At 43.1% G+C, this 20,790-nt stretch overlaps 2 protein-coding genes across 4 annotated transcripts in view; both read left to right on the plus strand.

Annotated features, from left to right (window-relative positions):
- The window catches only part of LAMA4 (laminin subunit alpha 4), an 87,202-nt gene extending 84,588 nt beyond the window's left edge, over positions 1 to 2,614 (plus strand). The window contains exons 37-38 of the mRNA XM_068168093.1: positions 100 to 219; positions 2,144 to 2,614. Of these exons, the coding sequence (XP_068024194.1) occupies positions 100 to 219; positions 2,144 to 2,289 (266 nt within the window). The 3' untranslated portion in view covers positions 2,290 to 2,614. The remainder of the gene's footprint in view (positions 1 to 99; positions 220 to 2,143) is intronic.
- Positions 2,615 to 7,048: 4,434 nt separating this feature from the next.
- Positions 7,049 to 20,655, plus strand: TUBE1 (tubulin epsilon 1). Of its 3 annotated transcripts, none has more exons than XM_068168089.1 (12): positions 7,049 to 7,101; positions 7,276 to 7,349; positions 8,876 to 8,928; positions 10,272 to 10,329; positions 11,520 to 11,635; positions 12,938 to 13,059; positions 14,999 to 15,186; positions 16,501 to 16,676; positions 17,382 to 17,522; positions 18,246 to 18,386; positions 19,259 to 19,433; positions 19,865 to 20,655. In XM_068168089.1, exons 5-12 carry the CDS (start codon positions 11,535 to 11,537, stop codon positions 20,021 to 20,023), a joined length of 1,203 nt encoding a protein of 400 aa, XP_068024190.1. In that variant the 5' UTR covers positions 7,049 to 7,101; positions 7,276 to 7,349; positions 8,876 to 8,928; positions 10,272 to 10,329; positions 11,520 to 11,534; the 3' UTR covers positions 20,024 to 20,655. The 3 variants fall into 3 exon arrangements, with proteins under 3 accessions (XP_068024190.1, XP_068024188.1, XP_068024189.1); XM_068168087.1 differs by having other exon boundaries at positions 7,074 to 7,189; XM_068168088.1 differs by lacking the exons at positions 7,049 to 7,101; positions 7,276 to 7,349; positions 10,272 to 10,329 and having other exon boundaries at positions 8,874 to 8,928.
- The last annotated feature ends 135 nt before the right edge of the window (positions 20,656 to 20,790 follow it).

A 20,790-nucleotide genomic window follows, 5' to 3' on the forward strand; every position in this document is an offset into this window, starting at 1 on the left:
ATCAAACTACTCCAATCAAACAGGTAACTCCTCTCTGTGACAGAAAACTCAGGTGTTGCTGCTTACAATCTTCTTGATCCCTGTTCCTTCTCCTTTCAGTTATTAGAGATGCTAACGTGGTGCAGCTGGACGTAGACTCAGAGGTCAACCACGTTGTAGGGCCACTAAATCCAAAGGCAACTGACCACAGGGAGCCAGTGTTTATTGGAGGTGTGCCAGGTAAGTTTTTGGCAACTCTGTGGTACACTGTTCTCAGATTTCAACATGTTTTCCAGAGGAACCATAAAGACTCAGTTTTCATTTCAAAAACAGAACAAAACATACCTCATGTGAGCAACCTGGTAAAATGTAAAGGCTCAAGAGCTGGTCAGAAATGTTCTGCCTCAAGTTCTCAAAGAAGAAAAAAGTGCTGCATCACTGAAATTAAAATAGTCACAGTTGCTGGAGGGTCAAGTATGGATTCAGTAAAGAAGTCAGCTAGCAAAACAAAAAATCACCTTTTTTCACCCCATTTTACTTTCCAATTCTAAGAATTTATTTATTTAAGGGATTCACTCACTGTAGCTGGTGTCTCAAGGCTTGCTGGTGGCAAGCTTCTTTCCTCTTCTTCAAGCAACTGCATCTTTGACACACAGCAAAACATGCAGATTCCTGCACTGACTGGTGATTTCTACTGCACAGATGTCTGTTAATGTGAATTTGTGACTCACAGACCATCTGCATGGCGTGGGCCACGATTACTACATTCACTTCCCTTACTCAAACAGAAAGAGCTACTCTTGGGGTTCATATACAAACTGTAATCAACACTACATGATTCAATTTTTAAGTCATCTCCTGTACATTCCTCACTGAAAACGTGCAGCATTATTTCTGTGCCTTGCATGTCAATCATGGACAGCTCTACCTACAACATTTATTGTATTGCTCAGCTTGGATTAGTGGCTTGAATGTGTGATACTCTCCTCCACTACTAAGAGGTAAAATGAGCCTAAAGGGAATAATGAAATCTATGGGCACATGCCTGTTCACTCTTTAAACCCAAACTTAAATTTTATTAGGACAGACCTCTTCCCAGAGAGGTAATGGAAAGTGGTAATTGTGAATGCTGTTCTGCTTCATAACAGAGCCTTTAACTTCTCCATTAATTATAGAATACTAAAGCAATGCCATACATTGGCTTTAGAATGCCTATTATCACCCTGGCACAGAAAAATCTTACAAGGAACTTCACAACAACAAACAAGATAGGATAGGATAGGATAGGATAGGATAGGATAGGATAGGATAGGATAGGATAGGATAGGATAGGATAGGATAGGATAGGATAGGATAGGATAGGATAGGATAGACCAGGCTGGAAGAGACCCATCACTGAACACTATCTAATCAACTAACCCATGGCACATAGCACCCCATCCAGTCTCTTCCTAAACACCTCCAGTGATGGTGACTCCAACACTTCCCTGGGCAGCACATTCCAATGGCCAATCTCTCTTTCTGTGAAGAACTTCTTCGTAACATCCAGTCTAAACTTCCCCTGGCACAGCTTGAGAGTGTGGCCTCTTGCTCTGGTGCTGGTTGCCTGGGAGAAGAGACCAACCCCCACCTGTCTACAACCTCCCTTCAGGTAGCTGTAGAGAGCAATAAGTTCTCCCCTGAGCCTCCTCCTCTCCAGGCTAAGCAACCCCAGCTCCCTCAGCCTCTTCTCATAGGGCTTGTAAATAAACTACGTGCAGACTAACAAATCATACACACAGATAACAACACATGTAATGTTGAAAGAAACTACAAGCACACACCCTGGGATTCATCCATTCATATTCAGGTCAAAAACACAAGACTGGGCCTCAGTTGACTCTGTAGAGTTCTACATAACATAAATATATAACATAAATAAATGTAGAGATCCCTTCCAACCCCTACCATTCTATGATTTTACTTTTCTGTAACTCCCCATACTTATTCTAATGGCCTCTGAGACACTGGTATTAGGCCAGACATTTTAAAATAAGACTCAGCAGCGCTGCAGTTAGCAGCAAATTGAAAAGGTTCTGCCACTGAAACTGATTTCTTTGGTCACAATGAGCTCTTAATTATTATTTTTTTCTTCTGTTATTATTTCTTTATTTACTTTTCCCAGAGTCTCTGCTAACCTCCAGCCTGACTACACGCAACTCCTTCGTTGGCTGCATCCGTAACTTCATGATTGATGAAAAACCAGTGAGTTTTAGTAAAGCAGCTCTGGTTAGTGGGGCTGTGAGCATCAACACCTGTCCAGCAGCCTGACAGTGCACAGCACGGATCATGGAAAGCTCCTTGGGCCTCAGAACGAAAAACAGAACAGAAGAAACCATGTTCACTGAGAGAAGAAGAAGAAGGATGAAAATAGCAAGGAACCATTTACAGAAAGCAATATGCTTAAGGGTCACTCCTAACATTTATGTGCAAACAAAACCCACTGAAGAATAAAGGGCTGTTGCTTCTGCACTTCTCTTATTATACCACAAGAGTGAGCTTTACCATTCCTTATGGCTTATGTGTGGCCAGACTCTTACATGAAAACGTGGGCTTATAAAAGACATTAAAATTATATTAAATATGTTGCTTTCAAGATAGGTCTTCTACATCATTTCATTCCATACCTTAGGTCACCCTTTGTTTTGCAGGAAATGATCTGCTAGTGCACATTAAAACCAAAATAAAGCTAGATAATAGCCTCACATCACCAATAACTGTGTGCAAAGGTTTTAATTCTTTTTTCACTATTTCACTCAGATCATTTATACACCAATTAAAATGGGGGGCAGAGAGCATAACAAAGATGTAAGCTCACAAACACTGAAAAGCTTAAATTTTGATTCCCTTTCTAGACTTCATGACTGTGTCCTAGCAGAACATGAAAACAGGATGTGTATCTTTTAAGCTTCTATAACTCATCATTTAGCTAAATGAGGTAATTTTAAAGCCATATTGGCATTATGTGGGAAGGGAGAGGCAAAATTTAAAATGTCAAGGGTTTTTTTTCTCTGCATTTTTCAATGCACTTGCATATAAACCCAGCACTAAATCCACAGTCTCATTGTGCTCTCCATTTGCGCTAACAGAACACAGGTGAACAACTAAGTGTGGAAAGCAGAATCACAGTCAGAGTTTCAGACAAATCCCTTACCATGTAAAATCATCACATCCTTGTGAGACTGCTGCAGGATTTCAGTTTACACTGCAGATGTAAGCAGATAGAATACCCCACTGCAGTCTCTCTGAATCAACCACCACAGGTCCCCAACCCACTTGTCTTCACATGCCATCTTTGTTGCTGATACCAAAACCAGTATGCCTGATCAACTCTTTCCTATTCCCAGCTAATACCCAGACTCAGAACAGAAAATATTTAGGGCTTTGGGGTTGAGATTTTTTTGTTGCTGTTGTTGGGGTTGAGGAAGAATGGCCTCAGATCTGTGAGCTGGGTTCCCAGTGGGTACCAGATGCATGGTGTCAGGGCTGTGCAGCTGCGAGCAGGGATGAGAAGGGAAGTTTCTCTCTCCTTCCAGTGGCAGCAAATTGTTGGATTGGCTCGATCAATCTCATGGCACCACAACCTGAACTAAGCTTCTCCAGGACCTGATCTCCAGAACTCTGTTGCTGGAGAGAACAGAACAACAGATTCTCTGCTTAGGTTTGTTCATTACAAGGATTACTGAAACTCTTTTCAAGGTTGTCTGCAGCTGCTAAGCAAAGACAGGCAATAATAGCATATGCCTGAGTCCCCTACAACAGCTCAGTGAATGCTGGTGTTAATGGACCATTGTATGCTAACTGTTACACACATACTCAGAACTATTTTCCATCCTGCATCTACTTCAAACTAAAGCATATTTTCTCATATCCACATCCAAGCTCTTTCTTAGCCATAGCTGCTGGAATGAGATTTGCTCAGGGGGTTTGCATTTAAGAATGACTTTTCTGATTTATCAGTCCTTTGCATACTTTATATACAGCAAACTAAAAACACAGTAACATGTGGACAAAAACCACAGTAAAATTCACAATCTGCTACCATTCAATTTTCTCTCTACTGTATCACCAGCTAATCAAACACAGCAGCACTTCTGCAGAATATCTTCCTCAGTTTTCCTTTCTAGGCCTCAGAGAAGCAGGATTTCTCTCTGCAGAACAGGGTTTTCCAAAGAAAAATATTATAAACCAGAGCATAGTAGTAGACCCTCGAGAGAGCAGAGAATAATGCAAATTTCCCTGCCCCCAACATCTACACAGACCTTGAAATTACTATTCCATATGCACCAAAGGAAGTCTGTATGTGATGCATTACATTACACACACCTCCACATTCATTTCAAAGCTCCAGGTGCTTAAAGAGAAGGCAACTGCCTAAGCAAAAATCTTCCCAGAATTCAATTTGCCTTCTGCAGCTATCTTAAAAATTATAGCTCCAAAGTACAAAACCCTTCATCTGCAAAGATCTGAGAAAAACCTCCAAGTTCTGAGCTATATTGTCAGAATGTCCATTTGCATTTGCAATATGAATATATCTCAGTTCTGCAGAAAGCCTACCAAAAAAAGTCAGCACTGGCCCTAAGGAGATGATAACTTTTCTGTGCCACTTCCAAAGTTTCAGTAAGTGTTGTTATAACCATTATCTAAATCAGGGCTACAGCTACGCTGTTGCTGTATCATGGAATATGCTGAAATTTGACTGCATGGCTATATAAGAAAGAATCCAATTTAACGTTGAAATCCTCCACAAACTGCTTCAAAACAGAGAATTTAATTAGGATCTCTGGCTCCCCTACCTCTTATTACTGAATATCTATCTCATAGCTAGTCCTTCTTATCAACTAATTGTGGCCTTCCAGTATCTGAAGGGGGCCTACAGGAAGGCTGGGGAGGGACTGCTCAGGATCTCAGGTAGTGATAGGACTAGGGGGAATGGAATGAAGCTGGAGGTGGGGAGATTCAGGCTGGATGTGAGGAGGAGGTTCTTCCCCATGAGAGTGGTGAAACCCTGGAATGGGTTGTCCAGGGAGGTGCTTGAGACCCCGTCCCTGGAGGTGTTTAAGAGCAGGCTGGATGAGGCTCTGGGCAGCCTGATCTAGTGTGGGGTGTCCCTGCCCATGGCAGGGGGGCTGGAACTAGCTGATCCTTGTGGTCCCTTCCAACCCTGAATGATACTATGATACTAACTCTTCCTTCCAAGAGAATGGAGAACAGCCTGAAAAGGAAAGATGAAGATCTGACAGTAAATCCTGAAGTAAACCAAAACAAACCCACAAATCCAGATATATAAATGCAAGCAAACAAGCAAACAATTCCCACAACAAAATTACATATGTGAACTGAGCCCTGATATAAAGCAAGGAATAACATTAGTACAAAATCCAGTGCATTCTCCCCACAGCAGCATGTGGCCTAAATAGTTAAATGAGTGCCATTAAATAGATGCTGAAAGCACAGCACATATATTTAACTTGTGATGCACATTTGGCTCTTGCTATGCTAGGGATTTATGGGTTATTCCCAGATTCACAGTGCTCTATGTCAATTCATTTCTTCTCAGTAACACAGTAAATTGTTCCTGCAATTCAATTATTCATGTTCCAAAGGCGTGGAACACTATTCCTGTATGGCATCAACAACAAAGCTTTACTGATAAAATAAGGGTAAGAAACACACATTAGCATATGACTGTTGATTAAACGATTAACACATACAAAAAGTCTCTGAGGGGACCAAACTAGATTCATGCATTTATACTATGGTAGATGAAGTAGGGCTTTATCTACAGCAAAACAGAAAGTCAGTGTGTGATTATTTCTTTCACATAGTTGAGCTGCCTGTTTCATGAAATTTCACATGCACATGCATCAAGCCAAACTGGTTATTACCCATCCACTTCCTGCCCTTGGACCTCCTTTGGAAGCTAAAAAAAAACATATTCCCATGTGAGTATGAATCTCAATTGCATCTCTGAAACAATATATTTGGGGAAAGCATATTTTTGTTGGACAGTTTTAGCTATAAAACCTAATGAACTGGGTTGCATGGAAGCACTTTTGTTCCCCCACAGGAAGCAGAAATGCCATCTGTGTCACAAGAGAGCTTTCTGCAAGAGGCTGCTTTGTGTGTCACACATTCTTTACATCTTTTTGCAGCGTAGCTATGCTGTGGAGCTGTTTTACCATGCTGAGACAACAGCATCTCTACATTTCTTGCCGCTCATCCTTAATCCCAAAGTTGCCATCTTCAACACAATGGCAAAAGCACTGCAGACGATTATTTGCACAAGAAATAGGAAACTGAGCTTAAAGAAAAGCGTAATTTGCAAGCCTGATGGGAGGGTAAGTCATCACAGCGTTTCCACGATGCCTTTTTTGTTTGCACATGATTTTTAATTTGTATTTTCCCTATTGTCTGACACATTTCACACCAGCATCCCGAATAAAACATAAAAGGTAACGAGCTGTATTATATGGAAATATTTCTGCTCTCCCATAGAAAGGCTTCATATTAGGTCTTGGCAAGGTCTCCTCCATTTGGGCTTTAGCACAGATCTTGTAGGCCCTGACAGCTTCACTGTCAAGGCTACACCAAGTTTCTGAACACTTTGTAAGCTCATCCCAGGAGGTGTTTAAAAGGCATAGAGATGTGGTGCAGAGCTTTAGCACTAGACTTTGTTCAGGCAGGTAATGGTTGGACTTGATCTCAAAGGTCTTTTTCAACCTTTTCCAAACGATTCCATGAGTCCAGTGTTCCCATACTGTCACTTGGCTTCCCTCAGTGCAAACTTATTCATACATCAAGCCTTGAATTTGACAGAGGCAGCCGTGGCCACCGGAATCTACAGCCAAAGGCGGCTCCCTCCGACTGGTGGCCATTAGGACCCGGTAGCGTTATGCGCGCCTACACTGCCTGCCGAGGCACAGCCTCACACACACCCCCTACACCAGCGTAATAGAATGTTCCATCGCGGCGGCCCACGGACAGGACGTTCCACTGCAGGAGGAAAGTGGGGGGAAGGAAGGCGGTGCCATTGGAAAGGAGCCGCCCGCAGCAACGCCCGCTGGCCCTCCGCTGCTGCCGGTAAGGGGACGCGGCTTCCGGGCGCCGAGTTCGAAGAGGCCTCAGCCTCCGATTGCCTCAGCCATGACCCAGTCGGTAGTGGTGCAGGGTAAGGGGCCGTGGCGCACAGAGTACTCCCCGTCGCTCCCTTCCTCTCCCTCATGGTGCCTCACCGTGTTTTTCCCCTCTTTGCAGTGGGGCAGTGCGGGAACCAGGTGGGCTGCCGCTTCTGGGACCTGGCGCTGCGGGAGCACGCTGCTGTCAACAAGGTAACGGCGCCGCTTCCCCCCCGCCCGGCGGCCCTCGTGGCTGTGTTCTGTGTGCTTTACCGTGACTGCAAAGCGCTGTATTTGTTTCATCATAGGGCGGCTTCACAGTTAGCAAAGCTACCCCCACGTCTCCAGTTCAGGTCAGCCTTCCCCAGCCTTTCCGCCTTGCAAAGCCCGGATGCCTCCCTGCAGGCAAGCGTTTGCCAGGCTGGAGGCAGTGGACGGAGACGGTTGTTCAGTGCAGGTTCGTTGCCGCTGGCAGTAAAGCAAAAAAGCAGCCCAGCAAAGCCTGCCTTTCTTTTCCTGTTAACACAGATTCACAGATTGCATCGGGTTGGAAGGGACCCTCAAAGGTCATCTTGTCTAACCCCTCTGCAGTCAGGAACACCTCCAACTAGATCAGGCTGCCCAGGACCACAGCGTCTGATCTTAAATGTCTCAAGGGATGGGGCCTCAAACACATGCCTGGGCAACACATGCCAGTATTTTATCACTGTAATTGTAAAGAACTTCCTCCTTGTGTACAACCTAAGTCTCCAGTTTAAAACCATTGCCCCTCATCCTGTTTCTGCAAGTTCTTCTACACAACCTTCTCCAGCCGCCTTCGTGTACTCTTCTGCTGGCCAAAATAGTGATGTAAAGCATGCAAGATTGAGCTTAATGCAATGCACCATAGAATTGTTAGGGTTGGAAGGGACCTCAAGGATCATGCAGTTCCAACCATCCTGCCATGGACAGGGACACCTCACACTAGATCAGGTTGCTCAGAGCCACATCCAGCCTGGGCTTAAAAACCTCCAGGGATGGGGCTTCTAAAATGCACTCTTCTTGCCATGACTACAAGAATACTATTTCCTGGGAAACAGCTAACAGTTACTTGTTGAGCAGCCCTCTTCAATGTCTTCCGTTGAAGCAGCTGTAAAAAAGCAATGAAGTTCATGTGCATATGAAGAGTCTTTTGGGTTTAGTGTGGTGGGGAACAGTGACTTCCGTATTCTGCTTCGACAGGTCTTCAGGAATATGGTAAGCACTCGGTAAAATAATAACACCACATCATTTTATGGTGGGGTAATTTGCCTTCCACCCCTCAGCAGAGTTTAAGGATAGCTGATAGAGTGTGATGTACCTTCCTTTCCACAGAACTTTGTGGGCATTGATTTGGGCATGGAGCCCATGATGAACTGTGTGTTCTATCAGTCATGGACTGAGCCAGTTAACCAGCAGCTATCCAATCTAATAATTGCCCTGGGATCTTCAGTAAAATCCAAAATCTTTAGAAATTAAGAAAGAGTAGTTATTTAACCCTGTGCTGAAAAAGGAATTTCCTAGTTATATTCTCCTGTCAGCTTTTAGTACCAAGCTGATGCTGAATGCTGTTGGATTCGGCATAGACATCTACTCTCTTTTGAGTGGGGAGGTTTGACAAATGGCCTTCAGATGTTCTTTCCAACTGAAATTATTCTTTGGGAAAACACTGAAAATTTCTGACATTGCACATCATCTTATCTTGTGTTGTTTTCTTTTAGAAAGGGATTTATGATGAAGCATTAAGCAGTTTCTTCAGGAATGTAGATACAAGGTAAGCCTTCTTATCAAGCAGCTCATGGGATTAGCACAGTAGATCAGCAACTCTAGTATCTTCTCTTAACCATGAGCTTAATACACTAGATCAATTCTAGTACCTTAACACAAGTCCTTTGTTTCAGGTCATAATTTGTGCTAGAAAAAGATTTGGATCTTTATATTGTCCTTGAAACACTACCTTCAACCTTTCCATTTTAACTATACTCACTTCAGTAATTAAAAACATTGAAAGAGGCATTGGATTTGGTTTTCTTCCTTCTCTCCTAAAAATGCAGAAATGTACATCTTAAGCCTAGGGGACTCCAAGAAATGCAGGGATCTATTTTTTTCAGCATTTTAATCAAAGTATGGGCTGGCAGGAAGGATCACAAGGACAGTAGTAAGATGAAGAAGTGTTGATTTGGGTGGGTTTTTTTCCCCTTTGAGCTTTGTTAGTCCCTGAAGAGAAACAGAACTTCTCTGCCATGGAATGGAATGGAATGGAATGGAATGGAATGGAATGGAATGGAATGGAATGGAATGGAATGGAATGGAATAGAATAGAATAGAATAGACCAGGTTGGAAGAGACCTTTGAGATCATTGAGTCCAACCTAACATCCAACACCATCTAATCAACTAAACCATGGCACCAAGCACCCCATCCAGTCTCTTCCTAAACATCTCCAGTGACAGAATAGAACAGGATACAATAGAATAGAATAGAATAGAATAGAATAGAATAGAATAGAATAGAATAGAATAGAATAGACCAGACCAGGTTGGAAGAGACCCTCAAGATCATTGCATCCAGCCTATCAACCAATCCAACTCACCTAAACAACGGCACCAAGCACCCCATCAAGTCCCCTCCTGAACACCTCCAATGATGGTGACTCCACCACCTTCCCAGGCAGCCCATTCCAATGGGCAATCACTCTCTCTGTGTAGAACTTCTTCCTAACCTCCAGTCTAAACCTCCCCTGGCACAGCCTGAGACTGTGTCCTCTTGTTCTGGTGCTGGCTGCCTGGGAGAAGAGACCAACTTCTGCCTGTCTACAACCTCCCTTCAGGTAGTTGTAGAGAGCAATAAGGTCTCCCCTGAGCCTCCTCTTCTCCAGGCTAAGCAACCCCAGCTCCCCCAGCCTCTTCTCATAGGGCTTGTATTCCAAACCCCTCCCCAGCTTTGTTGCCCTTCTCTGGTGCTATGGTGGACTTGTATAGGAAGTTGTGCTGGCTGGAAGAATCACACGAGTGCTGGAGGTTGCTGAGAAATGAGGTCCCTTCCAACCCAAACCATTTTATGATTCTGTGATTTTTCTCTTACAATTCTAAGCTTAGGGTTTTTTTTCTGTCCCAGAAGCGGCGGCGATGGGCCTGATATTTACAGAGGAAAAATCTGCTCTTTAAAAGCACGGGTACGGCAATCTGTAAAGGTCACTCTGTTTACATTGCATATTTATGTCCCAACTGTGTAGAAAGTTTTCATAAGGTCCTTAAAATTGCATGTGGTTTTAAATACTGCTTTGCATAGTGGGATTTCTAATAGCAGCTTGTATGCTTCAGTGGAGTAATGCAGTTCGCTGCCAGTCTCGCTGAGCAATTGCACTTGCAATTGTTATAAAATGATTGTTGCTATTACCAACCAAGGCTTTATTTGAATTTTCTAAGGAGTGTGTTTCTTTGAGGCACTTGAAGAGATTAAGAAGCAGGAGATTTTTAAATAGAAAAATGCTTTAATTTCTGTATTCCGAAGTACTGGGGCAAAATATTATATTGGATGTGATGATCTTGAAGGTCTCTTCCAACCTGGTTTAGTCTAGTCTAGTCTATTATTGCATTATCTGGAGTGCTGTCCTATTGAACAGCTTCTAGCAAATCAACCAAGATGGAATGGAATGGAATGGAATGGAATGGAATGGAATGGAATGGAATGGAATGGAATGGAATGGAATGGAATGGAATGGAATGGAATGGAATGGAATGGAATGGAATAGGACAGGACAGGACAGGACAGGACAGACAAAAGAGTTGGGGCTGTTCAGTCTGGAGAAGAGAAGGCTTTGAGGTGACCTAATTGTGGCCTTCCAGTATCTGAAGGGGGCCTACAGGAAGGCTGGGGAGGGACTGCTCAGGATCTCAGGTAGTGATAGGATTAGGGGGAATGGAATGAAGCTGGAGGTGGGGAGATTCAGGCTGGAGGTGAGGAGGAAGTTCTTCCCCATGAGAGTGGTGAAGCCCTGGAATGGGTTGTCCAGGGAGGTGGTTGGGGCCCCATCCCTGGAGGTGTTTAAGCCCAGGCTGGATGAGGCTCTGGCCAGGCTGATCTAGTGTGGGGTGTCCCTGCCCATGGCAGGGGGGTTGGAACTAGCTGATCCTTGTGGTCCCTTCCAACCCTGACTGATACTATGATAGAATAGAATTAACCAGCTTGGAAAAGACCTTTGAATCTAGCTGGTTTCTTAGTTAACAACTAAAAAGCTTCTCTGGAACCCAGCAGACAAAACCATACCTTTTGTATTGTAATTTAGTCTCTATTTCCATGGTTATTTCAGTGGGTGGTTTTCTTACTGACTGAATTTTAACCTTTTTTTTTCCTTTCCCAAAGGCTCTGTTGATTGACATGGAGGAGGGCGTGGTAAATGAAATTCTCCAAGGACCATTGAGGGATGTGTTTGATAGCAAGCAGCTTATCACAGATGTTTCTGGCTCAGGGAACAACTGGTGAGAACCTCTTTAGAAAACATTTCTTTGCAGCTAATTAGATGGCATTTGCAAAGGGAAATGGTTAACTGTAGCTTTTTGGTTCCTGCTGCACCTGGGGAGCTGCAGCATAGTACCAGTAAACTTTGGAGTCACTGTTGCCTGGAGGAGAGCTTTGAAAAGCCTTTTAGAGAAGGATAATTCTGCTGATACATCATTTTGTCTATTTTTCTTTTTCTTCCTCTTTTTTGATTTTCTTTTTGAAAAGAACATGCTCTTTATTTTTATTTCTTTGGTATCAGCTGCTTCCATTGCTCAGTCAAAGCCATAATCTAGTTTGAGACTGTGTAACTGTTGTGGAAATGAGATATATGAACAAATGCACTTCTGATTTCGAAGCACCACAGAGTCTGGCTTTGTACATCAAAACTACATCACCAAAAAGAGAAATTCAGAAAAAAGATTAACATAATGAATTCATTTTCACCCAGACCTTAATGTGCCTCTGATAATATTCAGTGCACTGCAGACTGGAAAGCAAGTCATCAGCAAATATATTGAAAGAGAGTGTAATACATGGACTAAAGCATCCTGTAACTTTACCATCTAGCAGGCAAGTGTGTTGAGAATTCATTGTTTGGGATGCTTTTTGTCACTGGTAGCAGCTGACTCACATGGTAGTCCAAGGAAGCTTAGTACACATACTACATAGGGGAAGGACTTCTCAGGATCTCAGGTAGTGATAGGACTAGGGGGAATGGAATGAAGCTGGAGGTGGGGAGATTCAGGCTAGATGTGAGGAGGAGGGTCTTCACCATGAGAGTGGTGAAGCCCTGGAATGGGTTGTCCAGGGAGGTGGTTGAGGCCCCGTCCCTGGGGGTGTTTAAGAGCAGGCTGGATGAGGCTCTGGCCAGCCTGACCTAGTGTGGGGTGTCCCTGCCCATGGCAGAGGGGTTGGAACTAGATGATCCTTGTGGTCCCTTCCAACCCTGAATGATACTATGATTCTATGATATCCTTATTGCTAAGGAGTGTGCAGCTTCTATTTCATAATTACAATTTGATTATCCAGCATGGGGGTTATCTATTGGTACAAAATAATAGTGCACATTGCAAAGCTGAGAACTTAGTGCTGCTTCCACCCTCAAAACCATATCCTGATTCCCATATTCACATGTTATAGTCACAGCTTAGCAACTGTCATAAATCAGGTGTTGTACCCAGCTCTGGACTCTCAACTCTAAAATGTCAAATAGGAGGAATTAAAATACTGAATGATGATCATTGCATTTGTGTTTTCTAAAGTACTTCTCATATCCTCAGGGCTGTAGGTCATAAGCTGTATGGCTGTCAGTACAGGGAAAGCATTGTAGACAAGCTGAGGAAAGCAGCAGAACATTGTGACTGTCTGCAGTGTTTTTTCATCATTCATTCTATGGGAGGTGGTAAGTCATTTTTCAATAGCTAATATGATTGCAGCAGCCACAGGTGGGAAAAAAAATGGATCTTGAAAAGATCAGTGTAATAATCTACATAGTTCAGAATGCAGAGTAAAACAATTAACACAGTCCAATTAAGTGGGCCTGTAGTTATTTGTTCTGTTAGAGCACTGGGGAGCCCTAATCACAGCCTAAGGTAAGTGCTACCAAGAACAAAAATACAGCTACAGTTGTAAATAAGAGACAGAGAGTGAATCAAGAGACCAAACTCAAGGAAGCACTGAGGGATTGTGGATCAGAAGAAAGGACAGTGGCCTCAGAACACTAACAACATTATCCTAATCAAGTGTTTTCCTAATCATGGGAAAAGTATTTTCTGAGAGGCTTTGAAGGAGACTTCTACTGTTGCTTAACTAAGAAAATTTTGTTTTTCTCTTTTCTTTCCACATAATTCTCTTGAGTCCAGTCTGGCTGCTTAGTTATTGAATCAGAAGGAAAAATCCCTTGCAGTGACAATTGTCATTACCATGTTGGAACTAAGCTTTCCTCTCCCAGGAATGGGGGGCGGGGAGCATGCATTGTAACTGGTTCTGATGTGGAAAAAGAGACAGAAAATAGCTCTAAATATGAAGCAAGAATTGTGTCAAGGACCTTTTTTTTTTGTGGTTATTTCCTTAATTTGAGAGACCCTCCAGATATTGTTTCTGTTATTGCAGAAAATTGCTGTCTTGTTCATAGCTAAAATTGCTATTGAGAATGTTTGGTCTCCGAGAGAGAAAAACCACAGTTCAGTTCTTGGATTTGAACACAGTGCAAAGGGATTGTTCTGGTTTGGCTGGAGAATGAGAAAACTATAAAGAAACCCCAAAAGGAAAGTCAATAATTGTTTGGAGGAGTTCAATGTTTTATAATTTTGCAATAAAACTTTAAAAATAAGAAATAAAAATAAAGGAATCATAGAATAGAATCACAGAATCAACAAGGATGGAAAAGACCTCAAAGATCAAGTCCAACCTGTCACCCAAGACCTCATGACTACTAGACCATGGCACCAAGTGCCACGTCCAATCCCCTCTTGAACACCTCCAGGGATGGTGACTCCACCACCTCCCTGGGCAGCACATTCCAATGGCTAACAACTCTCTCTGTGAAGACTCCAGCCTATACTTCCCCTGGTGCAGCTTGAGACTGTGTCCTCTTGTTCTGGTGCTGGTTGCCTGGGAGAAGAGACCAACCCCCCTCCCCAGGCTACAACCTCCTTTCAGGTAGTTGTAGAGAGCAATAAGGTCTCCCCTGAGCCTCCTCTTCCCCAAGCTAAACAATCCCAGCTCCCTCAGCCTCTCCTCGTAGGGCTTGTGCTTGAGACCTCTCCCCAGCCTCATTGCCCTTCTCTGGACATGTTCAAGTATCTCAATGTCCTTCTTGAATTGTGGGGCCCAGAACTGGACACAGCACTCAAGGTGTGGCCTAACCAATGCAGTGTACAGGGGCAGAATGACTTCCCTGCTCCTGCTAGCCACACTATTCTTGATGCATGCCAGGATGCCATTGGCCTTCTTGGCCACCTGGGCACCCTGCTGGCTCATGTTCAGCCAGCTGTCAATCAGTACCCCCAGGTCCCTTTCTGTTTAGCAGCTCTCCAGCCACTCTGCCCCCAGCCTGTTGGTGATGTGATAGGATTTGTTTTGGTTTGCAGAAATGTTTGAGACTGTTTACTTCATCCTGTCGGGTATACTATGGGAAATACTTTTCTCACTTAATTATTTTACTGCCTGGTAAAAAAAAACTTCCTGCTTTAGTTTACATCTCAGCAACCTCCACTGTCAGCCAAATGCTTCTGAAAATCTTAAGGAGTGTACAGAATTGACAAGTGGTTATGTTTCCAGCATGTAAACCTCATATAACATGGAGAATTTTCTGTCATTCTGTCTTCATGCATAATTAGGGACAGGATCTGGGCTTGGAACTTTTGTACTGAGTTTGCTGGAGGAGGAATTCCCAGAAGTGTATAGATTTGTTACTTCAGTCTATCCCTCTGGTGAAGATGATGTTATTACTTCTCCATACAACAGTGTTCTGGCAATGAAGGAGCTTAATGAGCATGCAGACTGTGTGCTACCAATAGAGAATGAAGTAAGAAATAATACTCTCTTTCTGTTCATTTCATTTTTATTAGACTGCACAGAGGAAGTGTTTCTTCCTTCTGTGTATTGATTAGAGTACCAAGTCTTAAAGCATAATTTCAGTTTTTAAAGTAGTGATTGAACTCCTAAGTCACTTTCAGGCTTTTGAAGTTAATGTAGGTATCAGTAAAAATTGCACTGCACTGTTCACTGTAATTCCAGAGTGAGTCTTTTCATGTCTGTTTCAAAGTAAACAGGGAGAAGCTTCTATTTACTGAGGCTGAGAGGCTTGGGTGCTTTTAGCAATCAGTTTGTGCATAGTATTAGTAGAATCCTAAAGGGAGATGACTAACCACTCCAAATTCCTACAAACTTGACTTTGCTGATTAGTGGTGTGGGTAACATAGGGATAGTCCCTTGATGAGTCTCTTGCCATTTGCTTATGAAAAAAGAGAGTGAGATATATTTGGAGAAGATATTTTTGCTTTCACAGAAATTCTGAGCATTTAAAATGTAGTCTTAGAAGATGAGAGTTATGAATAGCTCAGTAAAATTCAAACTTCTGAGTCAAGCTGTGTGCATAGAATCATCATAGAATGGCTTAGGATGGAAGGACCTCAGAGATCATCTCCTCCAACCTCCCCAGCATGGGCAGGGACACCTCTCAGCTGGACTTGGCTGCTCAAAGCCTTGTCCAACCTGGCCCTAAACATTCCCAAGGAGGAGGCATCCACAACCTCCCTGGGCAACCCATTCCAGAGTCCCACCATTCCACCTCCCTCAGCCTATCCTCATTGCAGAGGTGCTGCAGCCCTTCCATCTGTGGCCCTCCTCCTCCTCTGGACTCACTCCAGCAGTTCTGTGTCTTTATGATGGTGACACATGAACTGGACACAGTATTCAAGGTGGGATCTCACCAGAGCAGAGTAAAGGTGCAGAATCCCCTCTCTTGCCCTGCTGGCCACACTGCTCTTGATGCAGCCCAGGACACAATTTGCCTTTTGGGCTGCATGAGCAGACTGCTGCCTCATGATGAGCTTGTCATGAATCAGTACCACCAAGGCTCTACTCTCAACCCACTCTGCACCCAGCCTGTATTTGCGCCTGCACAATTGTGATAAGTCAGGTGAAGACCTTTAGAAACACTTCAGCCAGTTGGAGCTGGTCAGAAGTTGGACTTAAAGCTTTAATCTTTGAACTAACAGTAGCAGGTCTTAGCTTTTTCTTTAACGTTAATTGAAATGAGCAGTTGGGGTACTGAATCTGAAAACTCTATGCTCAGGACTTCTTCTTTGTTGATTGTTGTTTTTCTCCCCCCCCAAAGTCTCTATTTGATATAGTTAATAAAATTCATCAGATGGTCAATTCTGGGAAGCTAGGGTCAACTGTGAAGCAGAAGAGTTTGGTAACATCGAGTGCAGGCGGAGCAAAAGCTGCGCAGGAGAAGCCGTTTGACGCAATGAACAATATCGTAGCCAACTTGCTGCTGAACCTGACAAGGTAAGGTTGCAGGTTATTTCTCTGTGAAAGTAGGTAGTGTGTGCTGCAAATATGTAGGCCTGCATCAGCTCAAAAAGTGTATCAATTGTTTTCATTTGATGTGTGTCTACAGTAAAGCATTTGGAAGTATTCATATTGCAGTGGTGTTGCTCAAGCCATGGTAGTCTTAGCACTGCAGTAAGAAAAGGTTTATAGGCAGAAGGATACTGTCTTCCTTTAATGCTTGGTGGAGTCCAGGGAGCTTTGCCTTTTTAGGCCAGCTGGATTGTTTTATAAATGCTGTTAGATCACTGTCTATGGCTGCAAGAAACTCCTGGTGAAATACACATTTGAAGTATGGGCCTGCTTTTCTTTTGAACAGCCTGGCAGGAATGCTAAGTCATGCGTGGTTTATTGTAGCCTGTTTATTAAAGCTGGTGTTCAGCAGCTATGTCCACATACTGAAAAGCAGTGCTAAAGGCTGCAGTCAGGAAACAAGGTCTCACTCTGGTGGTTTATTGTTCCATAATGAGAAGTGCAAGTAAATAAGATCTAGCACTGTTAGTGCCAAATGTGGAAGTGTGGTTAATTATACATGAAGAGTTTCTTGAGCACTGCATTGTTTTCCTGCTTTATTGTACAGAGCAGTTGAAAAACAGATGTAACCATTTTTTTCCACAATAAAAAGTAATTTACTCAGTTTATAACAGTTTGTTAATTTTTCAGCTCTGCAAGGTTTGAAGGTTCCCTTAACATGGATCTGAATGAAATCAGCATGAATTTGGTTCCTTTTCCTCGGCTTCATTACTTGGTCTCAAGCTTGACTCCTCTGTATACACTGGCTGATGTTAATGTACCTTCTAGAAGGTAAGAAACAATACTGTGGAAGCTTTACATTTGAGGCTTAATTTCTGATTCTTCCATTACTTTGATTTTAAATTTCCATTCCATAGCATAACTCAGGCTAGAAGTTACAAGGTTTAAGTCTACCACCTCCCTGCCATGGCCAGGGACATCTCTCAACTGGGCTTGGCTTAAGACCTTGTCCAACCTGGCCTTGAACACCCCCAGGGAGGAGACATCCACAGCCTCCTTGGGCAGCCTATTCAAGAATCCCACCGCCCTCATACTGCAGAACTTCTTCCTAAGATCCAGCCTAAATCTATTCTCCCTCAGCTTCGAATCATTCCCTCTTGTCCTCTGTCTAGACACGCTAATAAGAAGTCCCTCTCCATCCTTGCTGTAGAGTCCCTTCAGCTATCGGAAGGCAGCTCTAAGGTCCCCCTGGAGTCTTCTCCAGGCTGAACAGCCCTAGCTCCCTTAGCCTATCCTCAGAGCAGAGGTGTTCCAGCCCTCTCAACAGTGGCTTATAATATGATGGAGAAGGGAGGAGAAAAGTGGATCTGGTGTGCTTTTAGAAGACTTCCAATGCCAGCATCTGCACATATAAAGGTTTTTCCTGGCATTCCTGGTCCCATGTTAAATGGAGTTTTATCTCCAGAGTTGCAGTAGCCTGAAGGTGGGCATTCTGAAGAACTTCTGTAACCTGCTTCAGTAAGAGTAGATAACTCTCTTTTCTTTTTGCTTTAGATTGGATCAGATGTTTTCAGATGCTTTTAGTAGAGACCACCAACTAATTCAAGCAGATCCAAAGCACAGCCTCTACCTTGCCTGTGCTCTTCTCGTCCGAGGAAACGTGCAGGTTTCAGACCTTCGCAGAAATATTGAGAGGTTTGTGATGCCACCAGCTAGTCATGGGATTTGGTGTTGCAACTGCTGTCAGGTGTCCAGAGCGCTCCCACTTTTAGTTTGAAGAATTTCAAGACCAAATCAGTTTATTCAGAAATATCTCTGGTGATTATTTATTATGGGGGGGGGGGAAGGAAATGTAATTGATTTATGTAATGAGTTAGAGTAAGTTAGAGTATTCTTGGGTTTCAAAGTAAAAGGACCTGTCTTGGTGTCCCTGTGCTGCTCCTTTCGTTCTCAAAAATGCAAAAGAAAGCCAAACCTGACCTTCCAGAACTCACCTGCCAGTAAAGGATGTTGGAGGAATAAATTCTGTAGTAGAAGTTTGGGGTATTTTACTGAACAGAAGCTGCCTCTGTCATGGTTACTTTCATGTAGATAGGGACTCCTTCTCTGCCTTGTTACCCCTGTTTCTTTCTCTTACACTATTGATCTGCATACTTGTGTCAGGAAAGGCAGGCAAGCTTTGTGTACAGGTTGGAATTTACAGGCAGCCAGGGGTGCATGGGGAAATTTTCTGAGAATCTAAAGCATTTCACTTCTTTCTGACCTGCAGCTAGGCTGATTGTCCCCACACAGTATTACTCTGCCTCTCTCCTAAATCCCAGGGTGTTTGCAGTGCCTTTATAGAAATAGGTGCTTGTAACTCTGGTTTTTTCCAAACCTGGATACATTAAAACAAAGCTAGTGCTTACAATTTACAGTTTAGTCTGAAGTCTAAAATGTCTTATTCCAATTATAGTTATAACTGGCTTGCTTGGTTCTGAAAGCTCAAAAGTTAACATTTCAGACTGCTTGTTAGCAAAGCTTTGTGTTCTTTACATTCCATAGGTAACTAAAGTTTTGTATCACAGGTTGAAGCCTTCCCTGCAATTTGTCTCCTGGAATCAAGAGGGCTGGAAAACTAGTTTGTGTTCAGTACCTCCAGTGGGCCACTCCCATTCCCTTCTGGCTTTGGCAAACAACACCTGTGTGAAACCAACTTTCATGGAACTCAAAGACAGATTTCTGAAGCTCTACAGGAAGAAGGTACAACTCTTGCCACTGCCACATCCGTGGCCACTAAGCATTCACTTCCTGCATTATTGGGAAGCAAATCTCAGTATCACAAAGAGACTGCCACACAAACCAAATACATAGTTTGGTCAGCTGTGCCCAAGAAGACAGAGTATGAGAGGATAGATGTGTAAGAAATCAGTAATACTGACTGTGGTTCCACAAGGAATTGCTACTAAATCTACAGGTTGGACTCGATGATCTTTGAGGTCTCTTCCAACCTTAGTGATACTGAATACTAAAGTTGTCAGGTGTTTAAATGAGGGATGTCATGATGCAGGTCTTTAAATCTTCCTCCAGGACTTGCTCTCTCCTCTGCAGTGCAGGCTGCATGGCACTTATTGAGCCAAAGGAATTAAGTGCCAAGGAAGAGGATAACCCTGTATTTTTTTCTGTTTTCATAGGCTCATCTTCACCATTATCTGCATATAGAGGGGATGGAGCAGAGCTGTTTCTCTGAAGCTGTAGCATCTTTATCTGACCTCATAGAAGAGTACAATGAACTGGATGCCACAAAAGGTGGGCCTAGAACTGATCCATCAAGACTGAAGATAGCTGTGTAAAGAAGGGAGCATCCAAGCACTTCATTTAAGAAGAGTGAATTACAACATATTGCAGTCCCAAAGGAAGACTGGGATAGAAGCTTCCTCAGCTCTGAGAGGTGTCATATTAACTGACAGGCCCAGCCTGTAAGAAAGATTTCAAGGTACCTTAGGGTGGCTATCAGTAAGAGCAATCTATCTAACTGTAAAGTAAATTGACATACTATGGTGCTATCAAGAGAAGAAAGGGAGGTTTTAGCAGCCAAAAGTGTCATTTCTTCCTTAGCCTTTGAGCTGGCATTAAACTAAAGGCAGGCCTTGCTGCAAAGAAGGGTCACTGTTGCTAGATTTGTTTGTTAACAGGCAACTCTGAAGACAAGAAAAACCCACAGTTTTCAGAGGTGAAAGCAAGGCTCTAATGAAACTGGTTTCTTAAATTCTCCTGAAGAGCCATTTCAGAGTACTCTAAGCTGTGCTTATAGACTTAATATCTTTGCCTCCCTGTTGTACTTGGCTGTACTGGAGCATTCTGAGTTGATATCAATATTGGCAATATCAGAGAATTCAACAGAATTTTGTTTCAAGTATTGTACTTGGAGTGTTAATTAACATTTTAATGATTCATGTCCATGAATGCTGAGTTGCACTGGGTAATACCTCTGAGCAAAACATGCACTTAAAATGAAGTTACAATGGCTGTTTGGAAAACAAGGCTCACATGCTTAAAAGAATGCAAGCAGGAGAGGTGGTTTAGTATTTATAATTACCAAGGGAAGCAGAGTTTTATA

The sequence above is a fragment of the Melanerpes formicivorus genome, unplaced genomic scaffold (genome assembly GCF_026170545.1).
Source record: "Melanerpes formicivorus ecotype bairdi unplaced genomic scaffold, bMelFor1.0.p_v2 SCAF_131, whole genome shotgun sequence".
NCBI lineage: Eukaryota > Metazoa > Chordata > Aves > Piciformes > Picidae > Melanerpes > Melanerpes formicivorus.